Genomic DNA, 20,807 nt, shown 5'->3' with positions numbered 1-20,807 from the left:
AACAACTTAAGTTTCTCTCATCCGGCTCAATTTTAAACTGAAGGATCTCTACGGCAAAATTAGGACTGTGTTTCACTTCTGTTTTTCGAATTTGTCTCCCATGATGAACCTAAATCAACCAGGCCGCCTTGACCGCTGTTATAATACCTACTTATTCTCTGGATAACTCTGATGGCACATGAGAAACCTGCAGACCAACTGTTGAGAATGTATCTTCTTCAAGACTTCAAGGTTTTATTTTTCATTTTGCGCCTTCAAACCGCAACGTCCCGAAAATATTATTCCTACCCGTCAGTCTGCCTGCTTGTTATTGATATTTCTGGGAATTCTCCACCCTGGAAAATCCGAGACAGAAATTGATCAGGTTTTTAGATTTTAGTCATTCTTGGAAGTCGTTAAATACATGTTTACCATATAAGCACTAATTTATAGAGATCATCCGAGATGTTTTTTCAGTTATCAGAAGTATTACAGGGGTTCAACGCACCGCCAGAGAATATACCGTATGAAAAATCTGAATACCAACTATGCTTATTGAAAACCAGAATAATAGGGCAGGATTGGTCAAATGTACGGTCTGATTTCCTTGGAATTTTTCAATTTGAAATTGGAGTTACAGATAAGCGAATCCATGTTGTTGTCAGACTTCTGGTTTGACCGGAAATTACCATTTCGAAAAACGTTTCGAAACAAATGAAATTGAAGATGAGGATGAACGGATGAACGGTTTTGTTTTTATCAATAGGTAACTGGTAACTTCCTTCTAGTTTTTCTGAGGGGATATGCGAGAGGATAAAAGGAGCAGGAAGTGGATGGTATAGGTATCACTTAAGTTGAATTCAATTTGAATGTTGCAGTACCCCAAGGCTCAGTTTTGTGGCCCACCGTCTTCCTGACACATATATTTCGTTGGTTTCGCTCTTCGCTGATGACAGCACTTTGTCTTCATCCACCCAGTGATACATCTTAACACAAACACACGAATGAGGCCCAAGGACCAAAATTGTAATCGAATGATTGAAAGAACCAAACTACAACTTTTCGCGAAACATCAATGTATCTTTCTTGCGCTATGTTCCTTCTTTGGGGGACATAATAGGTTTGTTCGTAGAGTGGTTCACAACCGTTGTGAACCACACTACAACTTTTCGCGAAACATCAATGTATCTTTCTTGCAGGCCCGGATCTACGATTTTTTCTGACCGGGGCAAAAATTCATGATCCCCCCCCCCCCTTCTAAGGTTCGTAGAAAATATCTAATTGCATATTCGTCATCGCTTTCAACCCGAGTTATTTTTTTCAATAGTTCGAGGTCGTATAGATTATGCAATTAGATTTTTGCTAAGATGAGTACTTTGGGAAAAAAATCACTCTTATTTTTTTCCCATTGTTCCATCAAAACATATTTTTTCTCATTATTCCTTTAAAAGTTATTCTTTTTCCAAAATACTCCCAAAAATTGCATATTCGTAATCTACGACCTCGAATTAGTAAAAAAAAATGACTCGCGTTGCAATCGTTCGAAAAATAAAAAGGTTCGTATTTACAAGAATGTCGTTTATAACCCGCCCTCGTCTATCGTTTTTACCCGCGCTTCATGAACGAAATTATTCCGATCAAAAATTTATTTTTTTAGCTACATATGTCGACCCGGATCATTTTACATATTAATTCAAGGTCGTAGATCACGAATACGCAATTAGATTTTTGGAGGATCAGTATTTTGAGGAATAAATCACTTTTAGTGCAAAATTTCGGAAATATTGGTCAACTTTGAAGAGCTGTAGCAGCTAGAAAAAAGGCACTAGTCATATGCTGTTTTTTTTTGTGATGAATTGGTTCTTTGCGAATATAAAAATCCACACTTCATTCATCTATCACGAACAGTTCAGATTTTATGAATTTTTCTGCGAAGGTCCAAAATTTCCGATTTTCCATCGACCATAACTTGAAAAATGATTTTTTTTTTAAATATCTGTTTGCATATTCGTGTTCTACGCCCTCGAATTAGTGTACACAATGAATTCGGTTTTGATCGGAGACCAAAAATATTCTTCAAAAAATCGGCCACTCTGTATATATTTCATTTTGTGAAAACATTTTGAAACACTCAATTCCGTGAAACTTTTGTATAAAACATTTTTTTGTACCTCTCTTAGTAACAAAGTTAAAGGGGCGCTCATATTATGGTGAAAAACTCGGTACCTACATCTATGGAAAATTTGAAAAAATTTGAATCTTACTGATTTCCACCAAAATTGGTGTTTTTACTAAGGCATAGATTACGAATATGCAAATAGAATTATGCTGAAAGGATTAGTTTTTAAGTTATGGTCTATAGAAAATCGGAAATTTTGGCCCTTAGTTCCAGATGAGAAGGCGATGAGTCGACAGGCAAAGAAATTTCTGCTGGACGCAGTGTGAACATATCAGATCTTTCAACCTATTTCACCCAAGTGTGGCGGTCATTCGTAGATGACTGAATAATATGCAGTTAATTGATCCCTCATTGATTTTAAAGATTTAAGGTATAGTGATGGTTTATCATGTTTCCATTCTACACTTTCCATTTTAGCACTAGGAAATTAATTTTTTCCGAGAAAATCAAAAGTAAAAAAATTTTAACCTCTGGTTGATTTTGGCGCCCCCTTGAGCTGGCGCCCGGGGCAAGCGCCCCGCTTGCCCCCCCCCTAGATCCGGGCCTGCTTTCTTGCGCTATATTCCTTCTTCGGGGGACATAATAGGTTTGTTCGTAGAGTGGTTCAGAACCGTTGTGAACCACACTACGAACAAGCCTAATGTACCTGTAGATTCGGGTGACTTGGGGCAGTCCTGTAACTTGGGAAAGTTATCCCTTTGCAGATTTCTTTGTTTCTTACCATTTATGAGTGAAAGGACAAACTTATAAGTTTGTGTAACGTCATTTCGGTTAGTTTGACAATTAATTCCTGTCGAGTTTGCCGTGACCAGAGCGTTTGAATATGGTTTGAATTGACAGTAAAAATTACCGAATCCAGGAGAGTAAAAGCGCGTTTTTAATGGCCCTTATACTTTCTAGTGTCCTGTACTTGTGTTTCACTTTGACCATGTGGATATGTGGGATATTGGTATATTAGATATGTCATGAAACAAGATTGTTTACAAATCAAACGGCAACACGGATCTCATTCATTTATTTTGAAGTTTCATAGAGTGACTTGGGACAATGCCTAATAGATACAAGCGGCGCATTGGCAGCAGGAAATATGCCGATTTTTCGCAGTATATTATTATTGGTGACTTGAGACAAGTATATTTTATTGTTTTCAAAATTTATATCCGAATTCTGAAGCATGGTATATATCCTTCAAGATTTCAAACAGTTCCACGAATAAAGGTGCTTTGCTTCATTTGACCGGCATCGTTGGTTGAGTTATAGGGTACTGATGAGCTCAATTAAGATCGAAACTAGTCTATCGCTAGTGTACTTCGATTGCCCCACGTTCTTTATGGTTCACCCTGAATGTAGATTTTGCCAGTCAGATTCATTGGCATTATCGATCATAGCTATGGCGTTAAACCTTGCTTATTAATCCGTATTTGCGATCTTCACATGAACCAAATTTTGGAAATAATTTTTTATTATAGTCATAGGTACGCGTGAATGATAGCCATCATAATAATACACTCGTTGAATATACTACTATTTATTCATAGCTCTTAACAAATAAAACTACTGACGCCTATAACTAACAAATTTAGGAATCATTGTCTACCTAGTCTGAAATCGAATGCTGTTAACCCCATATGGACATGTTATGCTGACTTTTCATCAATTTTCCCTTATACTTTCAGTTTCCATCTTCACCGGATCCTCTTCAATACAACAAAGAGAACTTAAGACCAGGTACGCTGCCACCAGATAAGACACTGGATGCGCCATCTCGAGACCTCTTATTAAGACTCCTCGAAACCGATCCAAAGAAGAGAATGAGATCTTTTCGTACACTGACTACCGTCGCCTTCTTCAAAGGCTACAACTTCCAGCATGTACGAGACAAAAAAGTGAGTAGTTCGTGCTATTTTTGTGTTTGGTACCTACCGAGAAATCAAATTACGTTGAAAATATTATTTGCATCGAAAATTTTTTTTTCCATTCAAATCGTAATTCCTTAAGATCACTTTATCTTTATCTTAAGTAGGGATATGTAGAATATAGAACTGTAGACTTTGGGCTTTTCCTTTATTTCCTCCCAAAGATTAATCTTTGGTTTCTTCTTCAATTCTGAAGCTTTCTTTAGTCCAACTGAAACTAAAGGAAGTTTTAAATTTAAAGTAACATCAAAATTAATGATTATAAAACTGAAATCAATTTTCAACAGACAGAAAAAAAATAGAATTCTAGTATTCATCAATGAGTTGATGAATAAAAGAAACTGTACAATCTGAAAATTTTTTCGAATGAAGTTAGGCATAAGTTGATGTATAATTTAAAATTGTGAATATAGCCCAAGAAATTCCAAATGAAATTTTTCATCATTTATAATAAATTTCAAATCGTCGATTTCTTATTTATATCAAATCTTTGAACTTTCGTCCTTTTGTATTTATGTATCTTTACAGGTAAAACCAATATCGATTCTGGAAAAATACTTCCCTGATGGACCTCCACTCAAAACGACAGAAAAAAATTTAGAGGGTTTTGATGGAGTATTTTAGTGAAATCTAACAGTGAATCTCATCTAGCTCTCATCAATCTCAATAATTCTCTGTGATGATACCAAAAAGGGTATTGATAAAGTATTTACTGTCAGTATTAGATGCTTAGGAAAATAAAGTATTCGAACAAGAAAATGTTTTTCATTTTGGGCAGATAAATTAGATCCTTTTGTCTGTTTTCATACAGGACATCGGCATATTCCTTATTTAAAAAATTTTTGGCATAATATCTGCACATACCAATTTCATACATAAAACGAAGTAAATCGTTATGCTGGTGGTCGAATTGACATTCCTATTACAAAAGGTCGAAAATGCAGGTTTTTGCTTGGTTGTTCAAAAACAGAGCAAAGGACATTTTATTTTTTGCGGAAAAACTCATTTTCACGATAAAATCTCAGGAAGAAATAAAGTTTTCAAGTGAAATTGTCCTTTCAATGCAACATTTTTGATTATGAGATTGGAAAGCCTGTGAAAATTATGGTAAAAAATCAAAAAGGGTTGTCGATTCCACCCCTCTCTAGCTATGAGGGATGAGTAAGAAAATTAGTTACTGGTGCATATCTATTCGAATAATACCTCTGCAAAATTTCATTTGTTCATTTTGTCCTACTTTGAAAAAAATGAGTAAATCCATACAGAGCCGGAACTAGGATTCTGGCGCCTGTGGCGAATTCTCATAATGCGCCCCTAAGAAATTCTCTTAAGTATGTTGATTTGTATTTATCTTTCATAATCGAATACCTAGCTTTTTTGCTCGGAAAAATCTTTCCTATTTTAAAGAAATCAATACAAATAAAATCAAAATAAAAGGGATACGAAATAACAATAACGTACATTCAAAATGAACTATAATTTGACTTTTCTTGCTTTGGTTTCTGCAAGAATATCAATGATGTCGTGACTCTTTTTCTTTTCTATTGATGGGACTGCTATGCTAAATAAGTCAGCTTTTCCTGTCCAGTTAAAGACCTCAAATAGGTTTTCACTAATTTCAATTTGTTGAAAGAACGTTAATATGTAGCTGTGGCAGCTGTAGTTACTGATAAAGTCAAGAATATTTTGAGTGGCCACAAATTTGTATGGATCTGAATCAATGCTTTCTTGTTTAATTCGCCAAGTAGAAAGCCTTGCAAACATATTCCCTCGAGAAAGCTGTCTTCAGAAACTTCTGGCAAAACACTGAATCTTTGTTCCAGTTGCACTGAAATATAGTTCAATACTTGAATGAGGTCCTTTTTCAGCTTATTCTTCTAGTCAAAATTAAAATGTTTCATCATCAGCTTTTCCTCCAGGCTATTTTATTTTTCTTCTCTTTTCCACTTCTGTAACCTCTATCTGTGATAATTTACCAGCTCTCCAGTTCTCCAGGAGCTATTGTTGTCTATGTTCTGAAGGAAATACCCCCAATCGGCTAAGGTTTTGCGCCTCAAAAGGTCTCCGGTAGTTTTTTTGTAAGTAGATCTCGACATGGCCTTTGTTATCGCGTTGGTTGTTATGCGACGCCACAGCCGTCAATAGAGAGGTTCTTTAGAAGGCTGTGGCGACGCATTCTGTTTTCAGACTGATGGTATGGACTATATACTTAATAATTTATTATTATTAAGTATTTGGTTATTATTCTCCAGTATATAGTGTGGACTAAGGACGTTGTTTACAATCCCACATGTGTAGTGTTCGTTTACGTTCACATTAATTTAATTCACACACATATGTATAATGTGTTTGGCATATTTTTATAATATTATGTTTTGTGTTAAATATTGAATGAAAAATATTCAATTGGAGAGAATACTGTTTTTTTATTATTTTTATTTTGCGCCCCCAGATCGCTAGCGCCCGTGGCGACCGCCTCTCTCGCCACGCCCTCGCTCCGGCTCTGAATCCATATTTGAAATAACGAAGCGTTTCTAGGCATAACTTCCTGGGAACTTTTCATCTAATTTTGAGGTCTTGAACCTATATTCAAATTTATTCCCATTCATCTTGAGACAGCTGTATATGATTTTCATCAACATGAGTTATCTATCTACTGCACGAGTTTTCTTTTGGCGCAAGAATAAGGTAAAGCAGTGAATAGGTAACCCAAAAAAGCAAATAGATTTCGAGGTTTTTTCCTCGGGAGCTGAGAGTATTTTTCTAGAACAGACTTTATCTAATTGTTCGAAAATTCTGCGAAATGTAACATTCAGGATTGAGAAACTATAATATGCACAATAGTTTGAATTCTATTTATTTCAGAGCTTGCCAACCAAATGAAACCCAAATTTGTATATATGTAAGTACACAATAAGTGGTTTCTTTCCATATCATATCTGGTAAAAGCTGTGAATAAAAATTTGATATATTTTTACAGATTTAATATTGCTGCATGAAGTATAAATATTGAATAATAATGCATAACATGGCAAGATTTAAGTTGCTTATTTCTTTTATTAGTGGTTGCAGTCTTCATCTTCACAAACCTTTATGGAGTTTTATAAGGAATGAATTAATAAAATCCTCATCTTCAGTCGTGTGGGTCTAGTTTTTCTAGAGGAGTTTCGAAATTTTTCTGGTGAAAGCTAGTACGCATTGATTCAGAACCTATGTTGTTTTACAATTGAGGTGTGATGAGGATTTCATCAAGATACATTCAAGTATTATTCCTTCGAGGATGACTATCCTGACAAGGTATTGTCCAAAGATGATTTTTCAAAAGACTAAATGTAGTTATCAAATCATTAATATTTCTTCTTAGGTACATACACTCAAAAATTTAAGATCAATTTGGGTTTCATCAAACAGAATACATCTCCAACACTTCTTTAATTGATCAAATCTGCATGTAGGTACCTATATTCGAAAAGAACTATTTTAATATTAATTCATTCGTTAATTATTCATCTGTGGCATCCACCCTTATCAATATACAGTGTGGTTGACGTACGTCCACTAGAAGTCTTTGAATATTAATAATCTGTGCCAATAAATTGGTTAAATTTTTCGATAAAAACAGTTTTGGCAAAAACAGATTTTAAACATTCTAGGGAAATTTTTTCTCCCCGATTACTACTTTTTGCCATGGTTATTAGGAGAAATGCAAAAAAACCGTCGAATTTACACCACAATTATGGCATGTTCCTGAAACTCTCATCGAATGGTGTAATAAAATACAGAGTGCACCATTTGGAATAAGAAAGCAGTATGCTGTTTGCGGTATAACCAGGGAGTTTATCTTTCATGAAATTATTTTAGTTGAATAGATTGGCGTCGAAAACCCCTAGATAAAAATTACATATATGTTGTCAGTAGGTATCCCAAAACTTCTAGTGGACGGTCTACGTTAATCGCCCTGTATATAGTAGATTATAAAAATTGATTAGCTGGGTTGAATTGAACTGCCCTTATGGAACGCTGCCAATTGTTGACTTTCTTTCTCTTATTGCTGGGAATCATTAGCAACTAGTGAAAATCATGTAATTCAGTTTATTCTTCAATTATAGATTTTCCACAAGCATCGGCCACATCAGTTGAATTATTATGATACATGACTCTGATATTTATTCACATTAAATTATAAGTTGAATTTTATCGAGCCCAGCCAATCTATTTTTATAAACTTGTATATTATTAATTCTCAGTTGCAATGTAATGAAGACCTATTAAAGTATTTAGTAGAAACCAATATATTTCATATATTTTTGCAATGTTTCTATTTATATAGAAATAAAACAACATGAAGAGGATATCAATAGACATTCAGTAACGAGTTAATCACATTTTGACTTTAAATCTCGAGTGAATTCTACAATTCGAATAGTATAAACATCACAGTCAAAAGCTAATCCTACTTATACATAGTACATCATATATCATTTAATTGAATTTTTTCCTTGAATGTTGTCTTGCAGCTACTCACCAAGCATGATTTTTAGACTTCTCTCAGCAAAATAATTCATATTTCAAAGGACATTCTATACATGAATATAGAGCCCAGAATGATTTTAAGTTTTATGATGGGGTGAACTATTTTGAGAATATTGGAGGTTTAGAGGTGCGTTGAAGGAGTGAATTTCTACTCGGAATTCTTTTTGTCAGATTCTTCTGAAAATTAATTATTTTTGTGAAAAAAATTTAGGAAAAGGATCAGTAAAAAACCGGCGTCGCATATTCTAATTAAAATGATGTTCTCCCTCTTCAAATGTCTCCAACTCACCCCTAAACCTGCTAAAACACAAGGCTGAAAACATGGAAACCGATAACATATACAGAGTGGAGATGAATAGCTGATAAAAATTACGATGTAGTCTATTGTAATTATATTATTTTTAAAATATTGTGCTTTATATGTATGTAAGAAATATCAAACTCTAATATCTCCATAATATAATAGATTATAAATTTGTATATTCAAATATATCTTATGAAACCGCCATAAATTCTAAAGAAAAAATCTTAATTCCAACTTGATAGAAATTCCAACAGCGTCGGTAGAAAACAGGCTTTGAATATTCAGTTCGAGTTCTGCAGTGAAATTCAGCCATTTCTCTGCTGTCTCGGCATTTTTCTTAGTTTTGTTTCCTTCTTACGACCCTAGTTTTCGATGAGTGGATTATCTGAAATACCCCGATTGAAGCCTACTCCGGATTAAAGCTATAAGAAATGGATTGAAATTTCACGGCAAAACTTTCAATAACCCAAGTGATCTACGACCCATCACTCCCTTTATTCTGTCCCCCACGATGCCTCACCCCATCCCCATTATGGTGGTGGTTGTTGTTACCGCCGCGCCTGTCTTGGTGCTGGCCGTTGTTCATGTTGGGTAGTCCATTTTCCGGATGGTTCCTCTTCTCCTGATTGCCACCCCTGTTTCCCCCGCCCTGCCAGTAGTTCTGGGAGTGGAGGGGCGGAAACCAGTTACCCCTGTAATTCATCGAGTTGTTCCTCCTGTTTCCTCTGCCGTTTTTGTGAAAGGTGCCGTTTTGATGTCCGTTGCTCTCTCTGTGTTGGTTGGCGTCCCTGTGTCCGTGTCCATCCCTGCTGTCACCACGTTGGGGGTTGTAGTTCTCGCGCTGATGGTAGTGGGAGGGGGACACGGAGGAGTTTCCTTCGCGACGTAGAGTGTTGACTTCTTGTTGAAGGCGACGGATTATGGTATCAGCTTCTTCCACTTTCCTCCTCAGTTCTGGTTCTGCTTGGACTGCGCGTTCTCTTTCTCTCTCGCGATCTCTCTCGTACTTTTCCAATTTTCTGAAAAAACCTTTTTTTAATATGCACTGCTCAACAATTGATAAAGATCATTGAATTTCCATAATATTCGCTTCAATACGTTTATTTTGATCAGATACCAGAGAGTATATTCAGTTGATATTCTTGTTTTTTTTTTAAAAAAAAAAAACGAACGAATGAAAAAAAATTTCAATTGAAAATATAAAAAATTCTAGGTTTGAATAATAAAGAGAAAAAATTAACTGAAGAGAAAAATGGAAGTCTTGGTAATGCTAGTACTTGTTTAGTCCCCCACGAGCTCGTCTTAAGCATTCCAATCATCGAGGTATACTGTTGATGAGACAATTAATGAAATTATGGGAAAAACCGATCCAGGTATCCAACAATACGTTACAAAGTCGCTCTGGTTTACTGATGGCTCCAGAACCAGTCAGGGATCTGGAGCCGGAGTCTACAGTCGTAGACCGCTGACTGAATTCAGTGCTAATCTGGGAAAGTCGGCGACAGCATTTCAGGTGGAAATCTTCGCCATCAATCTATACGCCAACCATTTGCTTAGCATGGGTAGGTCAATAAAAATCCTAACGGATAGTCAAGCTGCCTTTAAATCTCTCGAAGCAAACAAATGCAACTCGGCACAGGTATTTGAATGCAGATCTAAACCCTCCAAATTGGGAAGTTTAAACAGACTGCAACTGATTTGGGTACCTGGACACTCTGGCTTCAGAGGCAACGAAGTATCGGATGCTCTAGATAGAGGAGGAGCAACATCAGCGGTTATTGTCCCTGAACCAAGTATAGGAATTTCCAATTCCTTAATCAGGCAACGGAACAACAGCTGGATAAGGCAAAAGGCGTTGGAATACTGGCGTCCTGGACTGCGTCACTCGCACAGGGCTATCTCAGTGCCTCCCAGCCTATACACCAATCTTTGGCTAGGATTTTCTAGAACCAATCTGAGATCTATCATGGCGGTTTTCACAGGACATTGTAGACTCAGAGCCCATCTTAAAATACTCAGCATCGTCAATGACCTGCAAACTCTGCTTAGAGGAGGTGGAAACGATTGAGCACATCCTCTGTGACTGCCCGGCGGCAGACAGGGTCAGACTTGGGGTCTTTGGTTCTCCGAAGATGGTCCTGGAGGAACTCAAGAATCACTCGCCCTTTGACATCATATCCTTTTTGAGTAGGATGGGACTGGAGGGAGAGATCTAGCTCTACGAGCTTGCCTGTGTGCTACAATAGACCGCTTGGTCTCAGTGGCAGGTTTGGTTTATCCGTCCAACACACCCGGCAATCAGTAATCAGTACAAAGCCGCTTCAGATTATTGATTGGTTGTTCTACGGAGGACAGTTGTCTAGTCATCTCCGCACAGACATGCTCGATGCAATTCTTGCCTGTAGAGTGAGCTGGCCAGTGCATCCTTTCAATAGCCAGGAGCTTCCACCGCTTCATCGACAAGGCGACTACGGCGACAGGCATAATCGTGAATTTAAATGAAAGTTTCACCAATTGCTGCCAAAAGCGGGACGATTATTGGTTCATATCACATCGTGGTATCTTTGGTTGGTAATATAAGCGTTCTGCAAAACAACCAGCTCTGTGCGACGTTCTGTTTTCTGCTCCCAACGGGCTTGCGCACCAGCCAAGAGGTAGAACCCGGACAAAATGGGGTATCTCTCCTTTCTTGTGTTCAGTGAGTTACGGGCTTGCGCACCAGCTAGCACTGATCACAATTGGGAGAGATGGGCCAGGACGGGCTGGGTTGCAGCCGAGGTTTCAGGTTAACATTACGGAGTGTTGGTTTACCTCAAGACTCGCTAAACGCCCTTGCGTCGACTTCACTCTCAAGGGTAGTATTCGGCGTGCACGTGGTTATCCCTTGAGTAAGCGACTAGGGGCGTTAACTACTCTGCGCAGAACGGATCTGCAGCGAAAAAATAGTAGAAGTAGCAAGGCTACGGAAGTTGAGCAAAAATATCGGCTGAAAAACTAACTTTTAACGCACTTTGATTATTCGCAAAGCAAGTTGTCCGAATCCTGAATTGGAATCAAAATTTTGATAATAATTAAGAACTAGAAAAAAAATGACCGAATCATCTTAAAACGAAGGCTTTTTTTTTTCAAAAAATCAGACTTCATTACAACCGACTCCAATCTGCAACTGTCCAATTGTAGTGATCCTCGGCCCACTACCGTCTGCGTGTACTAAGTGCTTCCTATTCAAACTGGTATGCTGTACCCGCCTAGGTGCTCTCAAATCACGAACTTACAGTCAGAGTCTTACTGTCTGATTAAAAATTAGAATTCCTTTTGCAACCCTCATTGGTCTATTGAGCCTGGATGCTAGTTATGTGGGATTCCTCTGCTAGCATTTATGATCAAAAGGCGATCTCGAGCAGATGAGTAGCTTGTTCCAGCTACTCCAAGCCCGACTTACAACACTTTACGCTAGGAAAACTATCCGAAAAATATGTCATGCTCAATAAGTTGATTCACTTACTTCTTCTGCTCATCCACAATTGCTGAAAGGTAGACATTTCGGCTCTCGTTCTCCTGAAGTTGTATTTTCAAGTCGTTAATGGACTTTTCCAACAACTCAACGTGGAGAGACGATGTGAATGTGGGTTGGTTGGGACTCGATACGATCTAGAAACAGCAATATATCCGCTTAACGAAAAAATTCACATTGAATACGAGGAATTTCAAAACAATAGTCTCAATGGACCTGTGCCAAAAATTTTATTGCATGATAGTTGGGGAGCCCAAAAGGAAATTCGGGATTTACTCGAGGGTGTCATATAAGGGGAGATACCTTTGAGCCCCTCTACCAAAAATTAGAACTGTATATATATTCTTTTTGTATTGACTCGAAAGGTGATTATCGAAAAATTTTCAAAAAGGTGGAATCAATTAAATAATCGTCAAGACCGAACGGCTGCATCGAGCTCCATGAAATTTTCAGATTTATTACTAGAAGAGTTGCTCTTTCAGAATGTATATCACAATTCCATCTACGGTTATTGTTATTGAGAGATAATCTACTCGAAAGGTGACTACCGAAAAATTTCCAAAAAGATTGAATCAATTAAATAATCGTCAAGACGATTCATCGAGCTCCATGAACTTTTCAGATTTATCACAAGAAGAGTTGCTCTTTCAGAATGTGTATCACAATTCCATCTACGGTTATTGTTATTGGGAGGTAATCCACTTGAAAGGTGAATATCGAAAAATTTCCGAAAAGATGGAATCAATTAAATGATTGTCAAGACCGAACGGCTGCATCGAGCTCCATAAAATTTTCAGATTTATTACTAGAAGAGTTGCCATTTCAGTATTTGTATCACAAATCCATCTACGGTCATTGTTATTGGGAGATAATCCACTCGAAAAGTGACTATCGAAAAATTTCCAAAAAGATGGAATCAATTAAATAATCATCTAGACCAAACGATTGCATCGAGCTCCATAAAATTTTCAGATTTATTACAGGTGGCCCTGCTGACAAGAATAAAAGAGGTCCCTGGTCAAGAAAAAGGTGGGAACCCCTGTTGTAAGCATAACATTTTCTACAAATTTCGTCCGAAGCAATTTTTTTTACGTCCAAACGTTCTCGAGATATATGGCATTGAATGTACACTAGACTGGGATTCTACATTGACCTTGGCTGTTCGCATGTGTGGCTAAGCTCCTCGCCGTCATCACCATCTAGCTGGCAAACGGTTAAGGATGTGAAAAATTGCTTCAGACAAAAGTTGTAATAGAAATTTATTGTCTACAAATTTCATAATGAAAGGAAAAACAATAAGAGGTGAAGAAAGGTAGATATTTTTAAAAGATCATCTTCAAACTGTCAGATTATGAAAACACTCCTGATTAGTGTCAACAAGTCTGTAACACCGAGATCAACCATCTGTATGAAAATCTGACACAGTCGAGTATGTACAAGTAGGTACCGATTTTTTTTAAATTTTCAAAGGACACCGCTGTGACCTTGCGTCACGGCAGAATTCTCAGTCCCTTGAAACGTAGCTTCTCTTGGGTCCAACTAAAATAACCTCTGAAAATCTGTCACGTTCAAAAACAATTATTTTTTAACATTTTTAACTCTCCCTTAAGGCCAGCCCAACCACGCAACTGTAAGACTAACATGAATTTATTCATCAGAGACACATAGGGCATATACATTATCTTAATCTGACACGCTCGAGTATGTACACCTGACAATTTTTTTTACATTTTTGAAAACCTACAGACGCATTCCCCACTGCTAAAAGTGTACACATTCATTATAGAACCTATTTTTCTTTTTAGCATCTAATCTTGAAACTACAGTAGGTCTTCACGACGCATGGGTAAATCCCAATTTAGCATCGTGGGCACCCCAACTATAACCCTAATAGACCGTCGAGTCAAAAGTGTACATACTGTAGGTATAGTAATTCCTAGGAATTCGGTAGTTTGTATGTATGATTTTTCATTTCAACTAATTCATCACCGAATGAAAACGTTAATCTTACAGTTTATGTGAAAAAAATATAAACTGAGATAGGCTCTTTGGTCTTGGAATTTAGAAGAGGGTCGTAGAGGATGAAAGCTATTTTTTCGCACAATTTCTCGAACTTATATTTTGAATTTTTTCAAACCTACCTTGTGCTCATCGTCGGAGGATGAAATCGATGGAGGTGTTTGTGGCGATGAAGGTGTAGTCTTGTTGAATATTAATTGGAACTGTAAATCTGAAAAAAAAAAATTCGTCGAATTGGAAGAAACCAAACAGATCGAGAGTGAAAATTCAAATCTTCGGTATTTACCTACTGTTTTGTAAGAAACTGTTCGAAAACGGCAATTTTCATTTTAAATCTCACCACTTCTCTTCCTAAGAGGAGAGAAGCGGTAATTGGGTTTTTAAATCGCAAACTTCTTGCTCCAAACCTTTTGTTGGTGAGGAGGATTGATTCATCAACCCTTTTTCTATTATAGGTTATAGAGATGAAATACTTGAATTCGATTTTTATTTTGAGCACAATGACATTTACCTTCCCTCTAGGGGTGATTATTAAATTGATGAAACATGACTTTTCGTAGCCCAAAGATGACACCTACCTCTATTTTTATTCCTTAGAGATTCTATTTCGTTTTGCAGATCACTGAGCATCACTTGATGTTGATCCTGCAAAAATTTTATGTTTTGCTCTAACTGCGCTATCCGAACATTTTCGTTAGAAGAACGTTCGATGAACCGTGGAGTACCTTCCTGAGATCGACTCAGTGTCAACAGTTCTCCGCTTACATTGGACTTCGTCTTATTTACCTGAAATATGAAAAAATTGATTAGGAGAACGAAAATTTACCAGTTTCACAGAAGGTGTGAATGAATAGTTGCAGAAAATTCTATTGGTGATTCTTTGTCAAAAATAGGTAAGGGTTTTTTAAGTAAAATTTTTTCCTTTCAAGAACCTGTAGAGCAATTTCTCATTTTTCTCCATAGAAATCACAAAACTAACTGAAATGAAACTTCTATAAGGGCGAGAAGTCAGTCAAAAAAATTTGGTAGTGTTTCCCTTATAATATCTCCATGATACTATTACTATTAGGTGAATTTCAGTTCGAAGATATAATTCCAGCCTACACGAGTCATGTTACACCTGTACCTACCTGTTGATAAATTAATTTTTTTCTCGAAAACACTTACTTCTAGCAAAAAATTTTAGGAGACCTCATTTGTTCAAAATGAATAAAGCTATCTATACAGTAATTATTTTTGAATGGTTTCTCTAATATGGATAAGGAAAGAAATTTCTTGCCAAACAAATTTTAGGGCTGGTTTTTCTACCCTTTTTTTCTACCCTTGCAATCATAGGAGAACACCTCCAAAATTTATTTCGATTCTTGAGAAAAAAATTGGAAAACGCTTGTCAGGTATCATCATTGGGAAGTTGTATCTAACAAGGGGGTGCTGAAAAAATATTTAAATGAAAAAACCACAATAATTTTTGACAAGGAATGAATCTTTGAATTTTTTCATTCATTCACACTCTGTATAATGTTCATTTTATTCTTCAATCAATACATTATACAATACATCTTCATTAGATATTTAAATTTTAAATCTAAATATTTTAATGAATATGTTCAACATTTGAAATCGATTTTGAAGTCAAACAATTCTTTTTTGCCAAATATTATTAATCACTAATTTTTGAGCAATATATCCTGCTCAAGAAGAACAGAAAAATTATATTTGCTCGATTTTCGGCTTTATAGCGTGTCTTGGAACCAAAAAAGTTTCAAAAATATTACAGGAGGTTATTTTTTCAAGTTCGATTGCGATATTTAATATTGAAAATGATAAAATAAAACGCAATTTCTTGAATCTTCTAATAAGAAATCGATTTCAGAAGAACGTCAAACAAATTGTCAGATTTTAATTAATACGTATTATTTCTTTCTGGTAAAAGTAATTTCAATCAGCTGATACTTCCTATTCAATTGATAAGATATTCAATCAAATTTCCAGAATTTTTCGACAACAAAAAACATAAAAATATTTCGATGTTAACCTAAACTTCCCCATGACTTGGAATTAGTAGAACGTGCCAGATTTTCATTAACTACTCAAAAACTACCAACTGCAAATACTGAATGTTTATCATAATAATATATTTATTGATTTGATCACATTATCCAAGCATTTTCAAAGTGAATATCCTACATCTAAACATCTAATGACTGGCAAGTTCCAACTGAAGAAAGATTCATATAGGTCATGGAACATCCATAAACAATGATTTCGTCCGGTATATTTTTAATCAGAAAGGATTTTTCATTTCCTTGTAATTTCAATACAAAAACACTGACCTGGGAAAAGGGAGCAACATTTATTTTCACCATCAACTGTGACGTCATAGTGATGGAATTGATGAAACTTTCCAATGGAAATTCCCCCTATTCCTATAAGCACATGAAACTATCCAAAAGAACTTTCAAAAGATTTTCCGAAATATATCCTCAGAAATGCGAAAAGAGGAAAGAACGCTTTCACCATTCCATCATCAAGGAAATTCACGGAAAACTGAACAACAGCACACAGAACAACTCTGAATTCGAGAAGAATTACATGGAAATCTCAAAACAGCTCTATTTTCCTTGCATGATTCACACCTCAAAGTATTGATTTCGTCCATCAGACTGGACGGACATGCTCAAAAGGGCTCCGACATTTGAAGAATTTGTTTTGAAACGGAAAGACAAACCGAAATAGGGGATGATGACTCAGTTAAAAAGGTGAATGACTTTCATTTCCATTTTTTCAATCGAAATCGATGTCGACTATCAGGAAAATGGATATGAACTGAAATTCACACCCATTCAGGTACTAAGATGGGAACTAGAATGGAGATACGTTTACTATAGAGGATGGTCTAACAAAAATTGAATACCACGATTTTCCGACTTTAAAATGAAAATGTGCAAAATCGCTCGGACCCATCAATTTCTTATTCGAGGGGGAACAACTTTTCAGCTTTTCTCATCCGCGTAACTTCAACCCCTTAACGAGAGTGAGCACAACCCCTTGATTTTGAATAGGGATGAGGGGTGTTGCGATACCTGATTTCGAAGACCCTAAAATTTCCCTTCAAAATATCCATTGATTATGAAATAAGAGCGAAAATAGTGAAAATGGCAATGTGAAATTTATCTCCAGAATATTATTCATCGTATCCGACACATTTCAAAGGTATTTAGTAGTTATGTTGTTAATTTTTTGTCAAAAACAGTATTTATTTCTTGTCCAAAAAAAAGTAGACGGACAATGTTTTTGATTTACCTCAGTATATCGTGATTTTTTAAGAACATGACAAAACAAACAAAAAGAGGGAGCATAAAAGGGACGAAGCGAGGGACGTGGCTGTCCTAGGTCATGTAGCGACCTTCAGTACTAGGAAATTGTCCGATGTCTCTGGTGTTTCACGCACAAAATTCATGAGAATCCTTAAACCACATAAATTCTATTCTTATAAGGGCATAACTGTCGGTATTGGTTAGATGAAAATCCAAGATTATTTTGTGAGGACACATAATCTGTCATTTTTTTATAACCGGTATTCTCTCTGGCCAAATTTATTTAGATCTATTTGGGAACGCGTTTTATCCAGCACTCGTACAAGTATTGGAAGACCATCAAATGATAATCTTTCAACAAAATGACGCACCACCTCATTTCATTCAACCAGTGCGTCAGTTCCTAGATGAAAATTTTCCTCACGCCTGGATTGGAAGATGGGGACATATTGAGTGGCCACCCAGATCACCCTATCTGGCTCCACTGGACTTTTTTCAATGGGGTCACCTGAAATCCAAGATATACTCTACCCAGCCTGAATCACTTGATGTTTAATGCCGTTAAATTACACCAGAAATCTTGAGTAATGTACGTTTTCGGAAAAATTTATATCACTTCACGAAAGTGAATGATGCCCATTTCCAGCATTTAATAAACTAATCACAAAAGTAAGTACTCATCCACTATTTTACCTCTCATTTCGTTATCGATGGTAATTTTCAAGCAAAATTTCAAGATCAGATAGTACTCGATAAGATGTTCAACGTAATGTATCGCAACACCCCTAATCCCTATTCAAAATCAAGGGGTTGTAGTTACGGCGATGCAAAGAGCGAAAAAGTTGTTCCCCCTCGAATCAGAAATTAAATGGTCAGAGCGATTTTCCATACTTTCATTTTAAAGCCGGAAAATTTAGGTGTTTAGTTTTCGTTGGACCACACTGTATATTTATGATAGATATTATTTTTATTTTAATGTATTCAGGGAATTTGATGAGTATCCAATTGACTTGACCATCTTCGTTCATTATTTCTTCCTTTTGAATCGAGCATAAATAACATCCTCGGTAACATCACAATAAATAAGTAGATATTGATGGTAGTTTATCTTTATCAAGTACAAAGTGAATAGGAAATGTGAAGGGATGATGGAACACCAACAAGTAAGTGCCACTTTTGTATGAGCTTTAACCTGAATCAGCCTATTGGATGCTAGTATCCCTTCTCTGGGTTTATTTTGTTGTTGCCAGTTTTTTTAGGTGATACGTGGGTATCAAAATAGTATTATCTGCAGCTTTTTCTTGGAAAAAAAGCACTCTTGCAGATTGTAAATTTAAAGGGAAATCTACAGCACATCCTCCAGTATCAGAGTTCAAATGAACTCATGCCCTGTGAAAAATCAAAGATTAACCTTCCTCTTTGGAAGAATCCAGTAAGGAGGTGTAGTCTGATGCTGAGCATCAGATACTTCTCTGGTCTAGTCTCGCCATGTCATCTTTCTCTATCCTCCAAATCTTACGACAGAGTGTTTCTCTTTCAGTTTTTTACTTCTTCTGTACCACAGGATGGTCCAAAGAATAGTGTTTGTGCCCTTTTCCTGGCAAATGTGTTGGCCTCTTCTTTTTCTTTGATTACCCAGACCAAGCAGACCTTGTTATACTGCTTATTCCCTTGAGTTTTCTTCTACACTCCCATACCGAAGAGTATCAACATATGCCTATACCATCTTGGAATCAATGTCCTTTTCTGCCTTTTTTCCAGGCATTTACATATTTCTGCCTGCGTATATACCAAAGGCACTCTTGGTATTATCACACAAAAATGAACCTTTTTCGAGTAATTCAAGTTTAAAGATAGGGGGAAGAAATATACTGTCAAATGAACTTTTCCCGAAATAATTTATTCAGGGTTGTCCTCAGAAAGGTTCTATTGATGTTCGTATAATTTCGGAAAAACAAATGTAAAGTAAATGATTTCTTGGTATTCTTTCATCCCTAGGACTATTCAGAATTATTTGTCGACAATTTTCGCTCAAGTTGCTAGAGTTCATCCTAGAGTAGGAACTCTTGAATATATCACCAAACTTCGTTCAATTTCTGGATGATGTATCAAGAAAAGCACTATACAAATGCAAGTTAACATCTCAAAGCTCAAATGTAATATGCTTAGGTATAAGGTAGGGATGTTAACTTCCTCCTTATATAAAGGATATTTAATATACAAAGAAAAAATAAACAGAGCAAAGTACGATGGAAGTGATAAAACTTCACATCTTCCACTAAAAATACCGAAAAAATAGAAGGGGTTGTAATCCTAAAAAAAATTCGTATAAGGATATCTAGGTAGAAAGATATGATATCTATATAGGATGACTTGTGAAGTTGACACCCTCAAATGCGAATTGAAGATTCATTTTTTTCTTGCTTCCATCTCAATGATGAAGGTTTATCAACAACATACCGTCTCATATCAAGGTAAGTTTTGCTATATTTTCACTCAAGCACAAAACATTTACTACAAAAAGGACTCAAATAGATAGTTAACACTTTTAAATTTGCAGGTGATTAAAAGTTCTCTACACTGCTGCGCTTCTTATTCTACAAATATTTTCCTGGCTCTAAAATTTCAAAAATTATTCAAACTTATGATCTCGTTGGTATTCTAAAAACTTGATTGAAACACTCACCAGAATAAGCTGAGCACCACTTTCAAGCAGAGTAGGAGAAAGAGGGGGCAATACTACTGTATTTAGGGGTACTTTTTTACTTCCATCTAGGTATGAAGTTCTTGCAATACCACAATGTCTCATATTAAAGCGAGCCCCGTAAATTTTCACTTAAGCTTGAAAAATTTCCTCCCAAAAATCAAGTCCATTTAGGTGAAGGACTATAAGGTTATCCTAGCTCATCCTCGTGAGTTCTAAATGCCATGAAATGACACTAAACAAAAATTCTTGAAATTTCCCCTATCTGAAATCTTTTCTCCTTTTTCCATCCACTGAAAGTTCAATTTGTCACCCTTCGATTTATGTGAAGGAAATTTTATT

General features: G+C 36.3%; 2 protein-coding genes across 3 annotated transcripts in view; one reads left to right on the top strand and one right to left on the bottom strand.

Annotated features, from left to right (window-relative positions):
* Window positions 1-4,833, top strand: part of LOC123318020 (serine/threonine-protein kinase S6KL) — an 87,546-nt gene extending 82,713 nt beyond the window's left edge. The window contains exons 8-9 of the mRNA XM_044904683.1: window positions 3,835-4,044; window positions 4,603-4,833. Of these exons, the coding sequence (XP_044760618.1) occupies window positions 3,835-4,044; window positions 4,603-4,698 (306 nt within the window). The 3' untranslated portion in view covers window positions 4,699-4,833. The remainder of the gene's footprint in view (window positions 1-3,834; window positions 4,045-4,602) is intronic.
* Window positions 4,834-8,572: 3,739 nt separating this feature from the next.
* LOC123317058 (hrp65 protein-like) lies at window positions 8,573-20,723 on the bottom strand. 2 transcript variants are annotated; one of them, XM_044903415.1, is made up of 5 exons: window positions 20,448-20,723; window positions 15,023-15,230; window positions 14,567-14,655; window positions 12,417-12,562; window positions 8,573-9,930 (listed from the first exon to the last, which is right to left on the bottom strand). In XM_044903415.1, exons 1-5 carry the CDS (start codon window positions 20,568-20,570, stop codon window positions 9,387-9,389), a joined length of 1,110 nt encoding a protein of 369 aa, XP_044759350.1. In that variant the 5' UTR covers window positions 20,571-20,723; the 3' UTR covers window positions 8,573-9,386. The 2 variants fall into 2 exon arrangements, with proteins under 2 accessions (XP_044759350.1, XP_044759351.1); XM_044903416.1 differs by lacking the exon at window positions 20,448-20,723 and adding an exon at window positions 16,778-17,094.
* Window positions 20,724-20,807: the final 84 nt, after the last annotated feature.

This window comes from Coccinella septempunctata, chromosome 7 (genome assembly GCF_907165205.1).
Source record: "Coccinella septempunctata chromosome 7, icCocSept1.1, whole genome shotgun sequence".
Lineage (NCBI taxonomy): Eukaryota > Metazoa > Arthropoda > Insecta > Coleoptera > Coccinellidae > Coccinella > Coccinella septempunctata.
Note: the sequence above shows the minus strand (reverse complement) of the source record. Positions and strands in the feature narration are given on the sequence as shown.